Source organism: Oncorhynchus masou, chromosome 27 (genome assembly GCF_036934945.1).
Source record: "Oncorhynchus masou masou isolate Uvic2021 chromosome 27, UVic_Omas_1.1, whole genome shotgun sequence".
Classification (NCBI taxonomy): Eukaryota; Metazoa; Chordata; class Actinopteri; order Salmoniformes; family Salmonidae; genus Oncorhynchus; species Oncorhynchus masou.
In genome coordinates this window covers 19427727-19450138 of record NC_088238.1, presented here as the reverse complement: position 1 = coordinate 19450138, position 22412 = coordinate 19427727, and the positions used below count along the sequence as shown (strand labels likewise).

At 41.6% G+C, this 22412-nt stretch overlaps 1 protein-coding gene across 1 annotated transcript in view; it reads left to right on the top strand.

The window, feature by feature from the left end:
* The window catches only part of LOC135515718 (ankyrin repeat and sterile alpha motif domain-containing protein 1B-like), a 358368-nt gene that overhangs the window by 316606 nt on the left and 19350 nt on the right, over positions 1-22412 (top strand). Inside the window, 3 exon segments of the mRNA XM_064939410.1 lie at positions 7982-8089; positions 9007-9207; positions 14944-15069. Of these exon segments, the coding sequence (XP_064795482.1) occupies positions 7982-8089; positions 9007-9207; positions 14944-15069 (435 nt within the window).

Genomic DNA, 22412 nt, shown 5'->3' with positions numbered 1-22412 from the left:
AGTCTTGAAACCTGACTGATTTGGATCAAGAAGGTCATTCTGAGAGAGATAGCGGGAGAGCTGGCCAAGGACGGCACGTTCAAGAGTTTTGGAGAGAAAAGAAAGAAGGGATACTGGTCTGTAGTTGTTGACATCGGAGGGATCGAGTGTAGGTTTTTTCAGAAGGGGTGCAACTCTCGCTCTCTTGAAGACGGAAGGGACGCTGGAGCGCGTGCTAAGGGTGGGTGCTGCTATGGTGACCAGTGAGCTGAGATAAGGCGGGGCTTTACCTAGCAGAGGCTTGTAGATAACCTGTAGCCAGTGGGTTTGGCAACGAGTATGAAGTGAGGGCCAGCCAACAAGATCATACAGGTCACAGTGGGGGGTAGTATATGGGGCTTTGGTGACAAAACGGGTTGCACTGTGATAGACTGCATCCAATTTGTTGAGTAGAGTGTTGGAGGCTATTTTGTAAATGACATCGTCAAAGTCGAGGATCGGTAGGATGGTCAATTTTACGAGGGTATGTTTGGCAGCATGAGTGAAGGATGCTTTGTTGCGAAATAGGAAGCCAATTCTAGATTTAATTTTGGATTGGAGATGTTTAATGTGAGTCTGGAAGGAGAGTTTACAGTCTAACCAGACACCTAGGTATTTGTAGTTGTCCACATATTCTAAGTCAGAACCGTCCAGAGTAGTGATGCTGGACGAGCGGGCAGGTACGGGCAGCAATCGGTTGAAGAGCATGCATTTAGTTTTACTTGCATTTAAGAGCAGTTGAAGGCCACGGAAGGAGAGTTGTATGGCATTGAAGCTCATCTGGAGGTTAGTTAACACAGGGTCCAACGAAGGGCCAGAGGTATACAGAATGGTGTCATCTGTGTAGAGGTGGATCAAATAATCACCAGCAGCGAGAGCAACATCATTGATGTATACAGAGAAAAGAGTTGGCCCGAGAATTGAACCCTGTGGCACCCCCATAGAGACTGCCAGAGGTCCGGACAACAGGCCCTCCGATTTGACATACTGAACTCTATCGGAGAAGTAGCTGGTGAACCAAGCGAGGCAATCATTTGAGAAATCAAGACTGTTGAGTCTGCCAATAAGAATGTTGTGATTGACGCAGTCAAAAGCCTTGGCCAGGTCGCTGAATATGGCTGCACAGTAATGTCTCTTATCGATGGCGGTTATGATATCGTTTAGGACCTTGAGCATGGCTGAGGTGCACCCATGACCAGCTCTGAAACCAGATTGCATAGCGGAGAAGGTACGGTGAGATTCGAAATGGTTGGTAAATCTGTTTGTTAACTTCTTGAAACTCCCCAACCCGGATCCGGGTTTGTGACTAAGCCTCAGGCTCATTAGCATAACGCAACGTTAACGATTTCTGAAAATCGCAAATAAAATTAAAATAATGCGTTTGCTCTCAAGCTTAGCCTTTTCTTAACAACACTGTCATCTCAGATTTTCAAAATATGCTTTTGAACCATAGAAATGGACTAATTTGTGTAAGAGTATGCAAAGCTAGCATAGCATTTTGTGTAGCATGTAGCACACAACATTTTCACAAAAGCCAGATAACCAAATAAATAAAATCATTTACCTTTGAAGAGCTTCTGATGTTTTCAATGAGGAGACTCTCAGCCACATACCAGATGCGCAGTGTTTCCTGAAAGCGTCTGTGTGTAGGAGAAATCGTTCCGTTTTCTACATTGCGCCTGGCTACCGAAACGAACCGAAAATGCAGTCACCTACAACGTGAAACTTTTTCCGGATTAACTACATAATATCGACCGAAACATGGCAAACGTTGTTTGGAATCAATCCTCAAGGTGTTTTTTCACATATCTCTTCATTGACATGCAGTTCGTGGAAGCTTGCTTTCCTCTCTGTGTCCCATGGAAAAATACTGGCAGGTGACTTTTGCGCACCAATTTCGCGCAGGACACCGGGCGGACACGTGGTAAATGTGGTCTCTTATGGTCAATCTTCCAATGATATGCCTACAAATACGTCACAATGCTGCAGACACCTTGGGGAAACGACAGAAAGGGTTGATTCATTCCTCTTGCGTTCACAGCCATATAAGGAGATCATGAAAGACAGAGCCTCAAAAATCCTTGTCATTTCCTGGATGCCATCTCATCTTGGTTTTGCCTGAAGCTCACGTTAAAGGGCACGCACAGAGAAGACCTTTGTATTTCTGGACACGTCAGAGTGTTTTCTTTCGAACAGTAGCAATTATATGCATAGTCGAGCATCTTTTTGTGACAAAATATCTTGTTTAAAACGGGAACGTTTTTCATCCAAAAATGAAATAGCGCCACCATAGATGTAAGAGGTTAACTTGGCTTTCAAAGACCTTAGAAAGGCAGGGTAGAATAGATATAAGTCTGTAGCAGTTTGGGTTTAGAGTGTCTCCCCCTTTGAAGAGGGGAATTACCACGGAATTTCAGTCTCTCGATGTGCAAAACTGATAGAGACATACCCCAAGCGACTTACAGCTGTAATCACAGCAAAAGGTGGCGCTACAAAGTATTAACTTAAGGGGGCTGAATAATTTTGCACGCCCAATTTTTCAGTTTTTGATATGTTAATTAAAAAAGGTTTGAAATATCCAAAAATGTCGTTCCACTTCATGATTGTGTCCCACTTGTTGTTGATTCTTCACAAAAAATACAGTTTTATATCTTTATGTTTGAAGCCTGAAATGTGGCAAAAGGTTGCAAAGTCTATTCCTAGTTCTACATTTTTTGAATGGAGCATGCTTATTTAAAATGGTGAGGAAGGCACTTTTAAAGAATAACCAGGCATCCTCTACTGACGGAATGAGGTCAATGTCATTCCAGGATACCCCGGCCATTTCAATTAGAAAGGCCTGTTCGCAGAAGTGTTTTAGGGAGCGTTTGACAGTGATGAGGGGTGGTTGTTTGACTGCAGACCCATTACGGTTGCCGAGATCTTGGTTGAAAACTGCAGAGGTGTATTTGGAGGGTAAGTTAGTTAGGATGATATCTATGAGGGTGCCCTTGTTTACAGATTTGGGGTTGTACCTGGGAGGTTCAATGATCATTTGTGTGAGATTGAGGGCATCAAGCTTAGACTGTAGGATGGCCGGGGTGTTAAGCATGTCCCAGTTTAGGTCACCTAGCAGCATGAGCTCAGAAGATAGATGGGGGACAATCAATTCACATATGGTGTCCAGGGCACAGCTGGTGGCAGAGGGTGGTCTATTGCAAGAGGCAATGGTGAGAGACTTGTTTCTGGAAAGGTGAATTTTTAGAGGTAGAAGCTCGAATTGTATTGTTACAGACCTGGATAGTAAGACAGAAATGGAAGTGTCTGTGTTTTTGGTGGTTTTCCTAAGCCAGGATACAGACACGGCTAAGACACCGGGTTGGCAGAGTGTGCTAAAGCAGTGAATTAAGCAAACTTAGGGAGGAGGCTTCTAATGTTAACATGCATGAAACCAAGGCTTTTACAGTTACAGAAGTCATCAAAAGAGAACTCCTGGGGAGTAGGAGTGGCGCTAGGCACTGCAGGACCTGGATTCACCTCTACATCACCAGAGGAACAGAGGAGAAGAAGGATGAGGGTATGGCTGGAGGCTATAAGAACTGTCCATCGAGCACGTTTGATTCAAGGCATAATGTACAGACAAAGGTATGGTGGGAGGAGAGTACATTGGAGGTAGACCTAGGCATTGAGTAATGAAGAGAGAGATATTCTCTAAAGACTTTTAAACTAAGTGATGTCATTGCAGATGTAGGAGGTGGGACAACATGGTTGGTTAAGGCATATTGAGCAGGGCTATAGGCTCTACAGTGAAATAAAACAGTAATCACTAACCAGGACAGTAATGGACAAGGCATATTGATATTAGGGAGAGGCATGCGTAGCCAAGTGATCGTATGGGTCCAGTGAGTGGTTGGGTTGGCCGGGGACACGACAATTCAGATAGTTAGCAGGCCGGGGCTAGAAAGATAGCAGTTAGCAGGCCGGGGCTAGCAAGCTAGCATAAGGGCCTTTGAGGGACGTCGCGATGGGGGAAAAGTCTGTTTTTGCCTCCTCGTGCGATGATGTCGATAGACCAGTCGTGGAATTAGTAGAGTTCCAAGTAGCAGAAGGGTCCAAGTCCAATTGGCAAAATGGGTAAAGTGGTCCAAGAAACTGGCCGTTGGATCAGCTAACAGTCAAATATGCTATAGATAGCTAGCAGGCCGCGGTTAGCAGAATGGGCCTTCAGGGGACGTCGCGACTGAGGGGCCTGTTGGGATCCTCGGGCAGATTATGTTGGTATTCCAGTGAAGGATCGGCGGGGTTCCGTGCCCCGTACCGGCAGTAGAAGGGGTCCAGATATTGTAGCCGAGGAGTGGGCTTCAGGAGTAGCCCAGGAGTCCGAGCCGGAAGAAAGATGGGTCTAGCTTAGGCTAGCCCCAGGCTAGTTGGTGCTTGCTCCGGGACGGAGTCAACCCGGGTTGTGGTTAGCTAGCTGCCATGATCCAGATGAAAGGGTTCAGAGTTTGCGATAGGAATCCGGGGATATAGAGAGAAAAATAGGTCCGGTATGCTCTGGTTTAAAACGCGTTTTACGAACTGGCGAGAGCTTTCCGAGCTAAAGGTTAGCTGACCTAGCTTCAGTTGAGGTATTCCAGTTCGGAGGTAAATAGAAATACTTTAGAAAAAAACAGATCCACACCACATTGGGTGAGGTGGGTTGCAGGAGAGTATTTTGAATTAAAATGAATGTGAAGAAAAATGTATAAAAAGATATATACATGGGACGAGACAAAGACAAAAAACGTCTGACTGCTTCGCCATCTTGGATCATCACCACAACGTGGTGATTTTCATATGGCCAGGTGGCCATAATTATGAGATACAGTATCTATTCAATCAAATCCGTAATTTGGGTTTCCTGTATAGGAAAATACATGTTCTTCTTGTTTCTGGATTGGGAAATTAATAATTAGAGTTTATTTAGATTTCTCTTTTGGTTGCTCTTAAGTGTGTGTGGTAACAGATGCGGGCCAGTAATTGGTGAGTGAGGGCTGGAGAGGAAGGAATCAATATCGTGTGTGTGTGTTAGGTAGTGGAGGTAGCGTAGGGAGAGTCATTAGGCTCACTGCTAGGTCTCAGACTCACTATAATTACCAACTCTCTAGCTGGAACACACACCTACATCCTCCCTCCTCTGTCCTCTTATCCACACACACATCCTTCATTGATGCACATCACACCCGCACCCCGCACTTACATCCACTGCCTTTTGGGAGAAGAGCATACTGCCAAGACATTGTATGAGCCACACTAACACCCAAATCTAGGGTGTTGGAACCAGTCTTTTGGCAGCCCTTTAAACCCCCTGCAGAATGTGCCAGGAAGGACAAACTAAACTAAAAAGTGTGTGTGTTTCACTGCAAACCTAATTACCTTGTAACAGTGGACCAGGCTGGTGCCTTTATGTGATAATAATTCTAGTAATGATGTTACATATGGTCTGCTCTGTGTTTTTACCATTATGACTCATTGTTCCTTCTTTGAAAGCCCGGCTACTTCAATATATTAATGTTTAATAGAAATACTCATATGTTTTGCTTATTACAACCAGTGGAGGCTGGTGGGAGGAGCTATAGGAGGACGGGCTGATTGTAATGGCTGGAATGGAATCAATGGAACAGTATCAAACACATCAAATATATAGAAACCACATGTTTGACCCCATTCCATTTATTCCATTCCAGCCATTATGATGAGCCTGTCCTCGTATAGCTCCTCCCACCAGCCTCCTCTGATTACAACATTTGTTTTTACCTCAGGCAGTCACATATGATGTCACCATATCACCATTGTTATACATTTGATGTTGTCAGTTTATTATCGTGGCCTTTGTATTATTCCAGAGTGCCTCACTACCAATAGAGGTAGGATTTGAATCCAACACTCCCATAACTGGGTTTTACTTCATTTACATGCTTAGTTCACGTTGATTCCATGTTAAATACATGTTGATAATTGTGTTCTAACAGTTGTGCTGATAGTAGAGGTCGACAGATTATGATTTTTTAATACCGATACCGATTATTGGAGGACCAAAAAAAGCTGATACCGATTAAAAATATATATATATATTTATAATAATGACAATTACAACAATACTGAATGAACACTTATTTTAACTTAATATAATACATCCATCAATAAAATCAATTTAGCCTCAAATAAATAATGAAACATGTTCAATTTGGTTTAAATAATGCAAAAACAAAGTGTTGGAGAAGAAAGTAAAAGTGCAATATGTGCCATGTAAGAAAGCTAACGTTTAAGTTCCTTGCTCAGAACATAAGAACATATGAAAGCTGGTGGTTCTTTTTAACATGAGTCTTCAATATTCCCAGGTAAGAAGTTTTAGGCTGTAGTTATTATAGGAATTATAGGCCTATTTCTCTCTATACGATTTGTATTTCTTATACCTTTGACTATTGGATGTTCTTATAGGAACTTTAGTATTGCCAGTGTAACAGTATAGCTTCCGTCCATCTCCTCGCTCCAACCTGAGCTCGAACCAGGAACACATCGACAACAGCCACCCTCGAAGCATCGTTACCCATCGCTCCACAAAAGCCGCGGCTTTTGGGAACAACTACTTCAAGTCTCAGAGCGAGTGAGTTGATAGGCTTCAAGTCATAAACAGCGCAATGCTTGAAGCATTGTGAAGAGCTGCTGGCAAAACGCACGAAAGTACTGTTTGAATGAATGCTTATGAGCCTGCTGGTCTCTACCATCACTCAGTCAGACTGCTCTATCAAATCATAGACTTAATTATAACATAATAACACACAGAAATACGAGCCTTAGGTCATTAATATGGTCGAATCCGGAAACTATCTCTCGAAAACAAAACAGGTGTGGCATCCATAAGTCTAAATATTCCTGTTACATTGCACAATCTTCAATGTTATGTCATAATTACGTACAATTCTGGCAAATTAGTTCGCAACAAGCCAGGCGACCCAAACTGTTGCATATACCCTGAAAAGTGACACAATTTCACCTGGTTAATATTGCCTGCTAACCTGGATTTCTTTTTGCTAAATATGCAGGTTTAAAGATATACTTCTGTGTATTGATTTTAAGAACGGCATTGATGTTTATGGTTAGGTACAGTCGTGCAACAATTGTGCTTTTTCACAAATGCACTTTTGTTGAATAATCCCACGTTTGGCGAAGTTGGCTGTCTTTGTTAGGTAGAAATAGTCTTCACACAGTTCGCAATGAGCCAGGTGGACCAAACTGCTGCATATACCCTGACTCTGTTGCAAGAGAAGTGACACCATTTTTCCAAGTTAAAAGAAATTCATGTTAGCATGCAATATTAACTAAATATGCAGGTTTAAAAATATATACTTGTGTATTGATTTTAAGAAAGGCATTGATGTTTATGGTAAGGTACATGTTGGAGCAACGACAGTCCTTTTTCGCGAATGCCACCGCATCGATTATATGCAACGCAGGACACGCTAGATAAACTAGTAATATCATTAACCATGTGTAGTTAACTAGTGATTATGATTGATTGATTGTTTTTTATAAGATAAGTTTAATGCTAGCTAGCAACTTACTTTGGCTTCTTACTGCATTCGCGTAACAGGCAGGCTCCTCGTGGAGTGCAATGTAATCGGGTGGTTAGAGCGTTGGACTAGTTAACCGTAAGGTTGCAAGATTGAATCCCCGAGCTGACAAGGTAAAAATCTGTCGTTCTGCCCCTGAACAAGGCAGTTAACCCACCGTTCCTAGGCCGTCATTGTAAATAAGAATGTGTTCTTAACTGACTTGCCTAGTTAAATAAAGGTGTAAAATAAATCGTCCAAATCGGTGTCCAAAAATACCGATTACCGATTGTTATGAAAACTTGAAATCGGCCCTAAATAATCGGCCATTCCGATTAATCGGTCAACCTCTAGTTGATAGGTTGTTGACCCGTGTCTCTCTTTCTCCCTAGGTGTTGAAGGTCAGTCTGATAGGACACAGGAAGAGAATTCTGGCCTCGCTGGGAGACAGGCTTCACCAAGACCCTCCACAGAAACCCCCACGGGCCATCTCCCTACGGGTCAGTGTGTGTGTGTGTGTGTGTGTGTGTGTGTGTGTGTGTGTGTGTGTGTGTGTGTGTGTGTGTGTGTGTGTGTGTGTGTGTGTGTGTGTGTGTGTGTGTGTGTGTGTGTGTGTGTGTGTCATCTCTCTTCCCTCCCAGATGGTAGTAGTCCTAGAGACTGCAGAGAGGTTCAGTGAGCTTAGGGGAAATATCTCCACTGCTGTTGTTAGCCTTCACAAGTCTCCCGGCAGACACAAAATGGATGCCGCCAGGACCACAATAGACCGCTGTTTCCCCTCTCCCTGCCGGTCCTGGATACTAATTACAAGATGCTGCATTCCATTCCCCAGTGCATATGGGTCTAATGTTCAACTTACAAAGGCCCGGGAAATGCTTCACCTCCTGGGACTCAATTTGATCCGGCAGCCAGGATGTGGCTGCTGCTCTGCAGTCTCTCAAGGCCCAGACGCCTGCTTTCATTCTATTTAACAAATCGGTCCAGAAAGAGGTGCTGGGCAGTGTCTCCACTGCAAATCTAGTCTGCTGTCCAGAGACAGGCTAGCAAACAGAGAAGAGACTGAAGGTTTATTCAGCATAGCATATTATCATGTTCCAAAAGCATTCCACTAGATACCACTTAGAATGCAGGCTCAACACAGTAGCTTCATTTTAAGAGGTATGCTAGTGAAAATAATGATGTAACAGGTAAGCAAGGCAATCACTATGTAGTGGAATGATTATACCATTATTGTCTCGCCCTAATTTGGGCCCCCCCACCTGGAGGCATGTCCACGATGGGAGTAGCCAGTAGTGGCAGTCTTGACATTTGACCTCTCCTTTTCCAGATACAGCCTATCGTGGAGCATCAAAAGCATCACATGGCACATTTCACCACAATTGAATAACCCCTCCCCTCTGTCCATCCATCCTCCCAGGAGCCCGGTGGCTGCAACACCCCTCCCCAGATCCTTCCGGGCCAGGCTGTGTACACCACGGCGGGTGTCCCAGGGGGCTCGTTGGACGTGCAGCACCTCATCATGCAGGCAGACGCACGGCGCCGCCAGCGCTCCAACGACAACTACTTAGAGGAGATGCCTCGCTCCAAACTGGAGCGGCAGATGGCCCAAGTCAGCATGGTGAGAGGGGGGGATGAGAAAAGGGGGAGGGAGAGGGGGAGGAAGGGAGGGAGGGAAGGGAAGATAGGGAGAGGAATAGACAGCAGCCTCTCACAATTATTTTCCTGTGCATCCCTATTTGACCTCTCTACCAAACTACGAAAGCGTGATGATTAATATAATATGACATATCATTCATCCTCTCGGATGGTCAGGGGGCAGAACGCTGTTATAAATCATTTGTACCCTGCAAATTGACCGCAAGAATCCCAAACAGATATATTATTAGATAAAAATAGAATAATTTCAAACCTTGATTACTTTGGGATAAGATCACATATGCCTCTATTTATACGTGGAAACTACTGTACTTGGGAACAAATTAAAATCACTTTGAGCGAATTTGTTTTATGTACAACAACATTTTTTTTAAAATACATATATATATGTTTGGCCCTCGGACTGCCTATTGGGGAATCCTGCCCTATACCGTACCATAACTGCTCCTGTATAACCATCCTGTATTAGCATGCTATTTACCTTACATACAGAGCATTGTGGAAGGATTTAGACCCCTTCACCTTCCACATTTTGTTACATTACAGCCTCATTCTAAAATTGATTTAAATAACCATTTTCCCTCATCACTTTACACACAATACCCCATAATGACAAAGCAAAAACAGGCTTTTAATAATGTTTGATAATTTATTTATTTTTTAAATTAAAAAAACATAAATACCTTATTTACATAATTATTCAGACCCTTTGCTATGAGACTCGAAATTGAGCTCAGGTGCACCCTGTTTCCATTGATCATCCTTGAGATGTTTCTTCAACTTGATTGGAGTCCACCTGTGGTAAATTCAATTGATTGGACATGATTTGGAAAGGCACACACCTGTCTATATAAGGTCCCACAGTTGACATGTCAGAGCAAAAACCAAGCCATGAGGTTGAAGGAATTGTCCGTAGAGCTCCGAGACAGGATTGTGTCGAAACACAGATCTGGGGAAGGGTACCAAAACATTTCTGCAGCATTAATGTTCCGCAAGAACACAGGGGCCTCAATCATTCTTAAATAGAAGAAGTTTGGAACCACCAAGACTCTTCCGAGAGCTGGCCACTCGGCCAAACTGAGCAATCGGGGGAGAAGGGCCTTGGTCAGGAGATGACCAAGAACGCGATGGTCACTCTGACTGAGCTACAGAGTTCTTCTGTGAAGATGGGAGAACCTTCCAGAAGGACAACCATCTCTGCAGCACTCTACCAATCAGGCCTTTAAGGTAGAGTGGCCAGATGGAAGCCACTCCTCAGTAAAAGGCACATGACAGCCCACTTGGAGTTTACCAAAAGGCACTTAAAGACTCTCAGACCATGAGAAACAAGCTTCTCTGGTCTGATGAAACCAAGATCGAACTCTTTGGCCTGACTGCCAAGTGTCACGTCTGGAGGAAACCTGGCACATTCCCTACGGTGAAGCATGGTGGTGGCAGCATCGCACTGTGTGGATGTTTTTCAGCTGCAGGGATTGGGAGACTAGTCAGGATCGAGGCAAAGATGAACAGAGCAAAGTACAGAGAGATCCTTGATGAAAACCTGCACCAGAGCGCTCAGGACCTCAGACTGGGTTGAAGGTTCACCTTCCAACAGGACAACGACCCTAAGCACACAGCCAAGACAACGCAGGAGTGGCTTCGGGACAAGTCTCTGAATGTCCTTGAGTGGCCCAGCCAGAGCCCAGACTTCAACCCGATCAAACATCTCTGGAGAGACCTGAAAATAGCTGTGCAGCGTCACTCACCATCCAACCTGATAGAACTTGAGAGGATCTGCAGAGAAGAATGGGAGAAACTCCCCAAATACAGGTGTGCCAAGCTTGTAGCGTCATACACAAGAAGACTTGAGGCTGTAATCGCTGCCAAGGTGCTTCAACAAAGTACAAAGGGTCTGACTTGTGTAAATGTAATATTTCAGCTTTTATTTTTAATACACGTGCAAACATTTCTAAAAGCCTGTTTTTGCTTTGTCATTATGGGGTACTGTGTGTAGATTTATATGGAGAAAAAAAATAATGTAATAATTTTTAGAATAAGGCTGTAACGTAACAAAATGTGGAAAGTCGAGAGGTCTGAATACCTTCCGAATGTACTGAATATTAGCATGCATGGTACAGTATGTTAACCTCTACCAAAATCCATGATCCTCCTATTGAACCTCTCCACCAACCTATGAAAGCATGGTCGGCGAGTCAGAGGCATCTGGGAGAGCAGCTTCTCTTAAGCGTTCCTTTGATCTACCCCGATTAGGGTCCATCCGGAGTGTGTGTGAGAGTGTGTGTGATTCACAGAGCTTGTCGCACCAGACACACTCTTGTGTTTAAAACGACTGACTCCTTGAAGTGCGTTTGTGTCACGACTCACAACATAGGCCTCTTTAGAGCAGCACTCAGGTGAGTGCAGTGAGTCAACAAGGTCGTGTGGAGGAGATCATTATGGAGACTTCTCTATTCCTCTCACTCTCATATAGTCTCTGTTTTACGTTCCACTCTTTCCTTCATCTCTCCCTTTCTCCCCCTTTTCCCTCCACATTGCCTCTCCGCCCATTGCCACTGAGGCAGTCAGAGATCATGCCCTGCTCCCTCCCCATTGCCACTGAGGCAGTCCGAGATCATGCCCTGCTCCCTCCCCATTGCCACTGAGGCAGTCCGAGATCATGCCCTGCTCCCTCCCCATTGCCACTGAGGCAGTCCGAGATCATGCCCTGCTCCCTCCCCATTGCCACTGAGGCAGTCAGAGATCATGCCCTGCTCCCTCCCCATTGCCACTGAGGCAGTCAGAGATCATGCCCTGCTCCCTCCCCATTGCCACTGAGGCAGTCAGAGATCATGCCCTACCCCTTCGCATTACTACTGAGGTAGTCAGAGATCAGGCCCTGCTCCCTCCCCATTACTACTGAGGCAGTCAGAGATCAGGTCCTGCTCCCTCCCCATTGCCACTGAGGCAGTCAGAGATCATGCCCTGCTCCCTCCCCATTACTACTGAGGCAGTCAGAGATCAGGCCCTGCTCCCTCCCCATTACTACTGAGGCAGTCAGAGATCATGCCCTGCTCCCTCCCCATTGCCACTGAGGCAGTCAGAGATCATGCCCTGCTCCCTCCCCATTGCCACTGAGGCAGTCAGAGATCATGCCCTGCTCCCTCCCCATTACTACTGAGGCAGTCAGAGATCATGACCTACTCCCCCCATTGCTACAGAGGCAGTCAGAGATCATGCCCTACCCCCCCATTGCTACTGAGGAAGTCAGAGATCATGCCCCACTTCCCCCATTGCTACTGAGGCAGTCAGAGATCATGTCCTACTCCCCCATTGCTACTGAGGCAGTCAGAGATCATGCCCCACTTCCCCCATTGCTACTGAGGTAGTCAGAGATCATGCCACCCCCCATTGCCACTGAGGCAGTCAGAGATCATGTCCTGTTCCCCCCATTGCTACTGAGGCAGTCAGAGACCATGCCTTCCCCATTTCTACTGAGGCAGTCAGAGATCATGTCCTGTTCCCCCCATTGCTACTGAGGCAGTCAGAGACCATGCCTTCCCCATTTCTACTGAGGCAGTCAGAGGTCATGCCCTACTCCTGCCATTGCTACCGAGGCAGTAAGATATCATGCTGTTCCCCCCCATTGCTACTGAGGCAGTCAGAGATCATGCCTTGCCCACTCCCCATTGCTACTGAGGCAGTCAGAGATCATGACCTACTCCCCCCATTGCTACAGAGGCAGTCAGAGATCATGCCCTGTGCCCCCCATTTCTACTGAGGCTGTCAGAGATCATACCCTGCTCCCTCCCCATTGCCACCGAGGCAGTCGCAATCAGAGATCATACCCTACTGCCCCATTACTACTGAGGCAGTCAGAGATCATGCCCTACTACCCCTCATGCCCCACTCCCCCCATTGCTACTGAGGCAGTCAGAGATCATGCCCCACTCCCCCCATTGCTACTGAGGCAGTCAGAGATCATGCCCTACTCCCCCATTGCTACTGAGGCAGTCAGAGATCATGCCCCACTCCCCCCATTGCTACTGAGGCAGTCAGAGATCATGCCCCACTCCCCCCATTGCTACTGAGGCATTCAGAGATCATGCCCCACTCCCCCCATTGCTACTGAGGCAGTCAGAGATCATGCCCTACTCCCCCATTGCTACTGAGGCAGTCAGAGATCATGCCCTGGGCCCCATTACAGGGATAATGAGTCTCTCTCTCTCTCTGTGCTCTTTCTGGTCTTTATATAATTGTGTTTTGCCAATTGTGTCTCTATCTTTGTATCTTCCCCCTCTTTCTATCCCTCCCCCCTCTCTCTTCCCCCCCTCTCTTTCTCTCCCTCTCCCCCTTCTCTCTCTTTCTCTCCCTCTCTCCCCCTCCTCTCTTTCTCTCCCTCTCCCCTTCTCTCTGTCCCCCCATCTCTCTCTCTTTCTCTCCCTCCCTCCTCTATCTCTCTGCCCCCCCTCTCTATCCATCTCTGTCATTTAGATCAGTTTGATTAGCCCAGGGTCTTGGAGTAGATTACCTGTTCTGATCCTCCTTTAGGGCTCACCCTGCAGCTATTTACCCCGATGTCATTATCCCTGATTACCTCACCTCCAGAGTATCTCATTAAGACGCAGATGGATGTGACACACAAACAAACAAGCACTCCCGTATAGTAGTATATCAGCACCTGTCATGGGACTTTCATTATGAAACTGTGTCGGGAGGATTTCCTCACACTCCAGCCTTGTTGTGAACATTGCCTGCGTGATTATCGTCTGCTTGATTATTATAAACCATAGAGTTGGATAGAGGCCACATCTTTGCATATTTGCCATAATGGTTTCTATGACAGCATGGGCAGCACCATTGAGGGCTATCTCCATTGATGAAAGTCCACAATGGCGCTGCCCATGCTAAAACAGGCTTTGTGGCAAGTGCACCCTCTATCCAACTCTATGTTATTAACCAACTTCTTGTTGTCCTGATCCTGGATCTTATTTCTATGTATTTATTTATCAGTCTCATGATGTTGGAGAAAGACCTTCTGCAAGAAATGATACTGTAAGTTGTCTGTGATGCTAGTGTGCATCAAATACTGTTGTTGCCAATGTACGTGACAATGTCTATGTACGTGACGAACAGTCAAACAGTCAACTGTCAATGTATGTGATATAAATGTACATTATATTTGTTGATAATACAAATCCATTTACTCACGATCGTTTCCATTTGATTTAGAACATATTGGCTAAGGGGAAAGTACTGAAGCTAAATATATATCCATTTCCTGTTTCTGCTGAATAGGATGAAAGAAAGAAGGACAGGGGATTTTCCACACAGTGCCAGGGAGGTGTGAGCATCATAGCACTAGCTAGGGGAATTAAACAGTATGAAAAGACATTGAAATAGGACCCTTCTAAGACTGTTAAAACGCACTTAGCATTAGGAGAGGATGATCCATAGAAACACAGTGAGGTCTCAAAATGTTTTTGAAATGTTGTTGAAGCGTTGTTGTTAAGCTTTTCATGTTCAGTCAGTCTGGATAGAACCTGTTACATCATAGAAGTGCCATGTGCTTGGGAGCAAACGGCAGCACATATCTGACAGACTAGATGTATCAGCTCAGAATATGCTTGACTTAAGTTTGTGCCCAATCCTTTTCCTTGTAATCGTCTGTGATTCCTCATCCGTGGCCTGTGTCTGATCTTGCCATTGGCTGTCGTTACAGCAAGGCGAATGGTGCGAGCCAATCACGTTGCGTCCTCCCAACGAGGCCACCTCGTCCACTCCAGTGCAGTACTGGCAGCACCACCCTGAGAAACTCATCTTCCAGTCGTGTGACTATGAAGCTTACGTGAGTAGTCCTGCCCCTACGTTATACTGTGTGTGTGTGTGTGTGTGTGTGTGTGTGTGTGTGTGTGTGTGTGTGTGTGTGTGTGTGTGTGTGTGTGTGTGTGTGTGTGTGTGTGTGTGTGTGTAGTATGCTTTTCATGCATATATGACATATTCTACAGCAGCGGTATTCAAAGTCGGGGTCGCGACCCCGCTCGGGGAACATCAGTGGGGTCAATAAAAAGGAACTAAACATTTAGAGTACAGATTATTGTATTGGACAATATACATTTTTCAGGTAAATAATACAAACAAATACAATTTTAATGAGTAAATGTATTTTTATTTTGATAAGAGAAGAAACTATAGTGAAGGTTATTTGTTGATGTAAAAATGTACAGATTTTAAGGTTGTCGTATTTGGGTGAAAAGAATGGGGTCCCCGCTGAAAAGGTTTGAATAATACTGTTCTACAGTAATGTGGGAGAGATGCCTTGTCTGTCAAGGGGGTCCAAGACACACACTTTCAGGGACCCCCCCCCCCAACCCACACACACATACACACACACTGACACTCCATAATACTCTTTGACAGCTCTCCACAATCCTACTATCTACTCGAGCCCTGGCCTATAGCTGACATATGTTATGCCCTCTGACTTAAAGTACCTGCACTTGTGTTACCTAACCGACACACTGGAGGTATTCAGGAGTAAAACCATGTTTCACCCTTCGATCAATACTGCACCAAGCTATTCATGCTGCTGCACTCATTTTAGCCTCCCATTACATAAAACCAGCCATGTTACCAAGGATACAGCACATGTACATTTGATTGGCTTAGCCCCAGCAACCATGTAACACTGATTACTACCCACTTTCAGCTGATGAATCACCGGGAAGATGATTGGCTCCCATTTGGAGTCTGGAGGCTCCCATTGGCTCTCGGGGACAGCCGTGTTGAATTGTGATTGACTCTTGCACAGTTGTGCATAGTGATTGGCTCAGAGCTGCTGTTGTGGAGATGAGTGGGCGAGAGGATTAGAGAGAAAGAGAGAGAGAAAAAGTGAGTGAGTGTGAGAAAGCGAGAGAGTTTGTGAGAGAGTGAGGGAAAAGGTAATGTGGGTTGAGAAAGGGAGGAAAAAGTAGTGTGGGTTGAGAGAGAAAGGGAAAATGTAATGTGGGTTGAGAGAGTGAGGGATAAGGTAGTGTGGGTTGAGAGAGGGAGAAAGGAAGGCAGAGAGAGAAAGTGTAAATAAATAAAATAATCGGTGCCAAGCAACCACTCTCACAGGACTGAAGCTCCACATGGCCCCACGAAGTGAGATAGAGGAGAATCTGAGAGAGAAAGAAAAGGAGGGAAAGCGAAGGATGGAGAGATTAAGTGAGGGAGGAAAGGTGAGGGATGAAAGGTGAGGGACGAAAGGTGAGGGAGGGAGGGAGCGAGGGAGGGAGGGAGGGAAAAAGAAACACATTTTAAAAAGCATGGAGCGTGAAGCACTGAGATAGAGAGGATAGAGTTGAGGATGTAAGCAGTGTACAGAGGAAGAGGATAGAGTTGAGGATTTATTATAGACCAGCTCTAATGTCATTATACTTTCTTTATTATAGACCAGCTCTAATGTCATTATACTTTCTTTATTATAGACCAGCTCTAATGTCATTATACTTTCTTTATTATGGACCAGCTCTAATGTCATTATACTTTCTTTATTATGGACCAGCTCTGTCATTATACTTTCTTTATTATAGACCAGCTCTGATGTCATTATACTTTCTTTATTATAGACCAGCTCTGATGTCATTATACTTTCTTTATTATAGACCAGCTCTAATGTCATTATACTTTCTTTATTATAGACCAGCTCTAATGTCATTATACTTTCTTTATTATAGACCAGCTCTAATGTCATTATACTTTCTTTATTATAGACCAGCTCTGTCATTATACTTTCTTTATTATAGACCAGCTCTAATGTCATTATACTTTCTTTATTATAGACCAGCTCTAATGTCATTATACTTTCTTTATTATAGACCAGCTCTGATGTCATTATACATTCTTTATTATAGACCAGCTCTAATGTCATTATACTTTCTTTATTATAGACCAGCTCTGTCATTATACTTTCTTTATTATAGACCAGCTCTTATGTCATTATACTTTCTTTATTATAGACCAGCTCTAATGTCATTATACTTTCTTTATTATAGACCAGCTCTGATGTCATTATACTTTCTTTATTATAGACCAGCTCTGTCATTATACTTTCTTTATTATAGACCAGCTCTTATGTCATTATACTTTCTTTATTATAGACCAGCTCTGTCATTATACTTTCTTTATTATAGACCAGCTCTGATGTCATTATACTTTCTTTATTATAGACCAGCTCTAATGTCATTATACTTTCTTTATTATAGACCACCTCTGTCATTATACTTTCTTTATTATAGACCAGCTCTGTCATTATACTTTCTTTATTATAGACCAGCTCTAATGTCATTATACTTTCTTTATTATAGACCAGCTCTAATGTCATTATACTTTCTTTATTATAGACCAGCTCTAATGTCATTATACTTTCTTTATTATAGACCAGCTCTGATGTCATTATACTTTCTTTATTATAGACCAGCTCTGTCATTATACTTTCTTTATTATAGACCAGCTCTGTCATTATACTTTCTTTATTATAGACCAGCTCTGATGTCATTATACTTTCTTTATTATAGACCAGCTCTAATGTCATTATACTTTCTTTATTATAGACCACCTCTGTCATTATACTTTCTTTATTATAGACCAGCTCTGTCATTATACTTTCTTTATTATAGACCAGCTCTAATGTCATTATACTTTCTTTATTATAGACCAGCTCTGATGTCATTATACTTTCTTTATTATAGACCAGCTCATTATATATTTCTTTATTATAGACCAGCTCTGTGTCATTATACTTTCTTTATTATAGACCAGCTCTGTCATTATACTTTCTTTATTATAGACCAGCTCTTATGTCATTATACTTTCTTTATTATAGACCAGCTCTAATGTCATTATACTTTCTTTATTATAGACCAGCTCTGATGTCATTATACTTTCTTTATTATAGACCAGCTCTGTCATTATACTTTCTTTATTATAGACCAGCTCTTATGTCATTATACTTTCTTTATTATAGACCAGCTCTGTCATTATACTTTCTTTATTATAGACCAGCTTTGTCATTTATTATAGACCAGCTCTGATGTCATTATACTTTCTTTATTATAGACCAGCTCTGTCATTATACTTTCTTTATTATAGACCAGCTCTTATGTCATTATACTTTCTTTATTATAGACCAGCTCTAATGTCATTATACTTTCTTTATTATAGACCAGCTCTGATGTCATTATACTTTCTTTATTATAGACCAGCTCTGTCATTATACTTTCTTTATTATAGACCAGCTCTGATGTCATTATACTTTCTTTATTATAGACCAGCTCTAATGTCATTATACTTTCTTTATTATAGACCAGCTCTGATGTCATTATACTTTCTTTATTATGGACCAGCTCTGTCATTATACTTTCTTTATTATAGACCAGCTCTTATGTCATTATACTTTCTTTATTATAGACCAGCTCTGATGTCATTATACTTTCTTTATTATAGACCAGCTCTGTCATTATACTTTCTTTATTATAGACCAGCTCTTATGTCATTATACTTTCTTTATTATAGACCAGCTCTGTCATTATACTTTCTTTATTATAGACCAGCTCTGATGTCATTATACTTTCTTTATTATAGACCAGCTCTGATGTCATTATACTTTCTTTATTATAGACCAGCTCTAATGTCATTATACTTTCTTTATTATAGACCAGCTCTGATGTCATTATACTTTCTTTATTATAGACCAGCTCTGTCATTATACTTTCTTTATTATAGACCAGCTCTGATGTCATTATACTTTCTTTATTATGGACCAGCTCTAATGTCATTATACTTTCTTTATTATAGACCAGCTCTGTCATTATACTTTCTTTATTATAGACCAGCTCTAATGTCATTATACTTTCTTTATTATAGACCAGCTCTTATGTCATTATACTTTCTTTATTGTAGACCAGCTCTAATGTCATTATACTTCCTTTATTATAGACCAGCTCTGTCATTATACTTTCTTTATTATAGACCAGCTCTTATGTCATTATACTTTCTTTATTATAGACCAGCTCTTATGTCATTATACTTTCTTTATTATAGACCAGCTCTAATGTCATTATACTTTCTTTATTATAGACCAGCTCTGATGTCATTATACTTTCTTTATTATAGACCAGCTCTGTCATTATACTTTCTTTATTATAGACCAGCTCTTATGTCATTATACTTTCTTTATTATAGACCAGCTCTGATGTCATTATACTTTCTCTATTATAGACCAGCTCTGTCATTATACTTTCTTTATTATAGACCAGCTCTTATGTCATTATACTTTCTTTATTATAGACCAGCTCTGTCATTATACTTTCTTTATTATAGACCAGCTCTTATGTCATTATACTTTCTTTATTATAGACCAGCTCTGTCATTATACTTTCTTTATTATAGACCAGCTCTTTTGTCATTATACTTTCTTTATTATAGACCAGCTCTGTCATTATACTTTCTTTATTATAGACCAGCTCTTATGTCATTATACTTTCTTTATTATAGACCAGCTCTGTCATTATACTTTCTTTATTATAGACCAGCTCTGATGTCATTATACGTTCTTTATTATAGACCAGCTCTGTCATTATACTTTCTTTATTATAGACCAGCTCTGTCATTATACTTTCTTTATTATAGACCAGCTCTGTCATTATACTTTCTTTATTATAGACCAGCTCTGTCATTATACTTTCTTTATTATAGACCAGCTCTAATGTCATTATACTTTCTTTATTATATACCAGCTCTAATGTCATTATACTTTATTTATTATAGACCAGCTCTGTCATTATACTTTCTTTATTATAGACCAGCTCTTATGTCATTATACTTTCTTTATTATAGACCAGCACTTATGTCATTATGCTTTCTTTATTATAGACCAGCTTATGCTTTCTTTATTATAGACCAGCTCTAATGTCATTATACTTTCTTTATTATAGACCAGCTCAAATGTCATTATACTTTCTTTATTATAGACCAGCTCTAATGTCATTATACTTTCTTTATTATAGACCAGCTCTAATGTCATTATACTTTCTTTATTATAGACCAGCTCTAATGTCATTATACTTTCTTTATTATAGACCAGCTCAAATGTCATTATACTTTCTTTATTATAGACCAGCTCTAATGTCATTATACTTTCTTTATTATAGACCAGCTCTGTCATTATACTTTCTTTATTATAGACCAGCTCTGTCATTATACTTTTATTATAGACCAGCTCTGATGTCATTATACTTTCTTTATTATAGACCAGCTCTAATGTCATTATACTTTCTTTATTATAGACCAGCTCTGTCATTATACTTTCTTTATTATAGACCAGCTCTGTCATTATACTTTCTTTATTATAGACCAGCTCTAATGTCATTATACTTTCTTTATTATAGACCAGCTCTAATGTCATTATACTTTCTTTATTATAGACCAGCTCTGATGTCATTATACTTTCTTTATTATAGACCAGCTCTGTCATTATACTTTCTTTATTATAGACCAGCTCTAATGTCATTATACTTTCTTTATTATAGACCAGCTCTAATGTCATTATACTTTCTTTATTATAGACCAGCTCTGTCATTATACTTTCTTTATTATAGACCAGCTCTGATGTCATTATACTTTCTTTATTATAGACCAGCTCTAATGTCATTATACTTTCTTTATTATAGACCAGCTCTGTCATTATACTTTCTTTATTATAGACCAGCTCTGTCATTATACTTTCTTTATTATAGACCAGCTCTGTCATTATACTTTCTTTATTATAGACCAGCTCTAATATCATTATGCTTTCTTTATTATAGACCAGCTCTGTCATTATACTTTCTTTATTATAAACCAGCTCTGTCATTATACTTTCTTTATTATAGACCAGCTCTGTCATTATACTTTCTTTATTATAGACCAGCTCTAATGTCATTATACTTTCTTTATTATAGACCACCTCTGTCATTATACTTTCTTTACTATAGACCAGCTCTGATATAATTATACTTTTTTTTATTATAGACCAGCTCTGTCATTATGCTTTCTTTATTATAGACCAGCTCTGTCATTATACTTTCTTTATTATAGACCAGCTCTAATGTCATTATACTTTCTTTATTATAGACCAGCTCTGTCATTATACTTTCTTTATTATAGACCAGCTCTGTCATTATACTTTCTTTATTATAGACCAGCTCTAATGTCATTATACTTTCTTTATTATAGACCAGCTCTGTCATTATACTTTCTTTATTATAGACCAGCTCTAATGTCATTATACTTTCTTTATTAACATTCTTAGATAATTTCACCACTTTAGGGTTTAATGTCGAGCATGATTTACATTGTCCATTTCTAGGGTGTGATGGTTGTTGAATGTAATTTTAACACAGGAGAAACAAGAAAATGCACTTCCTATAATGAATGCACTGTTGTTTGTACTCTTAAAGGGAAACGCTGCTAAGATGTTGCTCCAACATTATCACACGGTGTCCTCTTAAGATGATGTTCTTTTGACAGCGATCTTACGTCATCCTTACATGGCTAGAATGACACACATAATCCCAACTGTATAATCGGTCAACACTGATTCCCCAAAGCCCTGTAGTGCTTTCACTCTGTAATGTTATTACTATGTTGTCTGTCACGTTTTCAGCCTCAGACGACACTACCCTGACACTGTAACAGGATTTACTGTATGTGTGCACATTGATGCGCTCACACACACACACACACACACACACACACACACACACACACACAGAGACAGGGGCTTCTTGGAGGTTTGTAACGTTATTACAGTGTTTTCCATACGAGGACAGACGACGCTCCCTTGATACCGTAGCATTATTAACAACAGAGCAGTAACCAGCCCAGACAACCCCACTACAACCACCAGCCTACCTCCCATAAAGAAATGACTCATTCATTCTACTGCACTTAAAATAGGAGAGAAATCAGGGTGTGGTTGTGTTACCGTTAAGCTAATGCAATGTATTTGTTGTCTTTTGACGAAGGGTAAGATCAGGTGGATCATTTTGCCGGCACATTTTTCAAAAGCATATCCTGAAGGGTAAATGATTTAGGGTCAGGGGTTTGAGGTATAAAACGATCAATGTTTACACTTTGGGTGTCAGAACATCTTGTAAAAAATCCTCT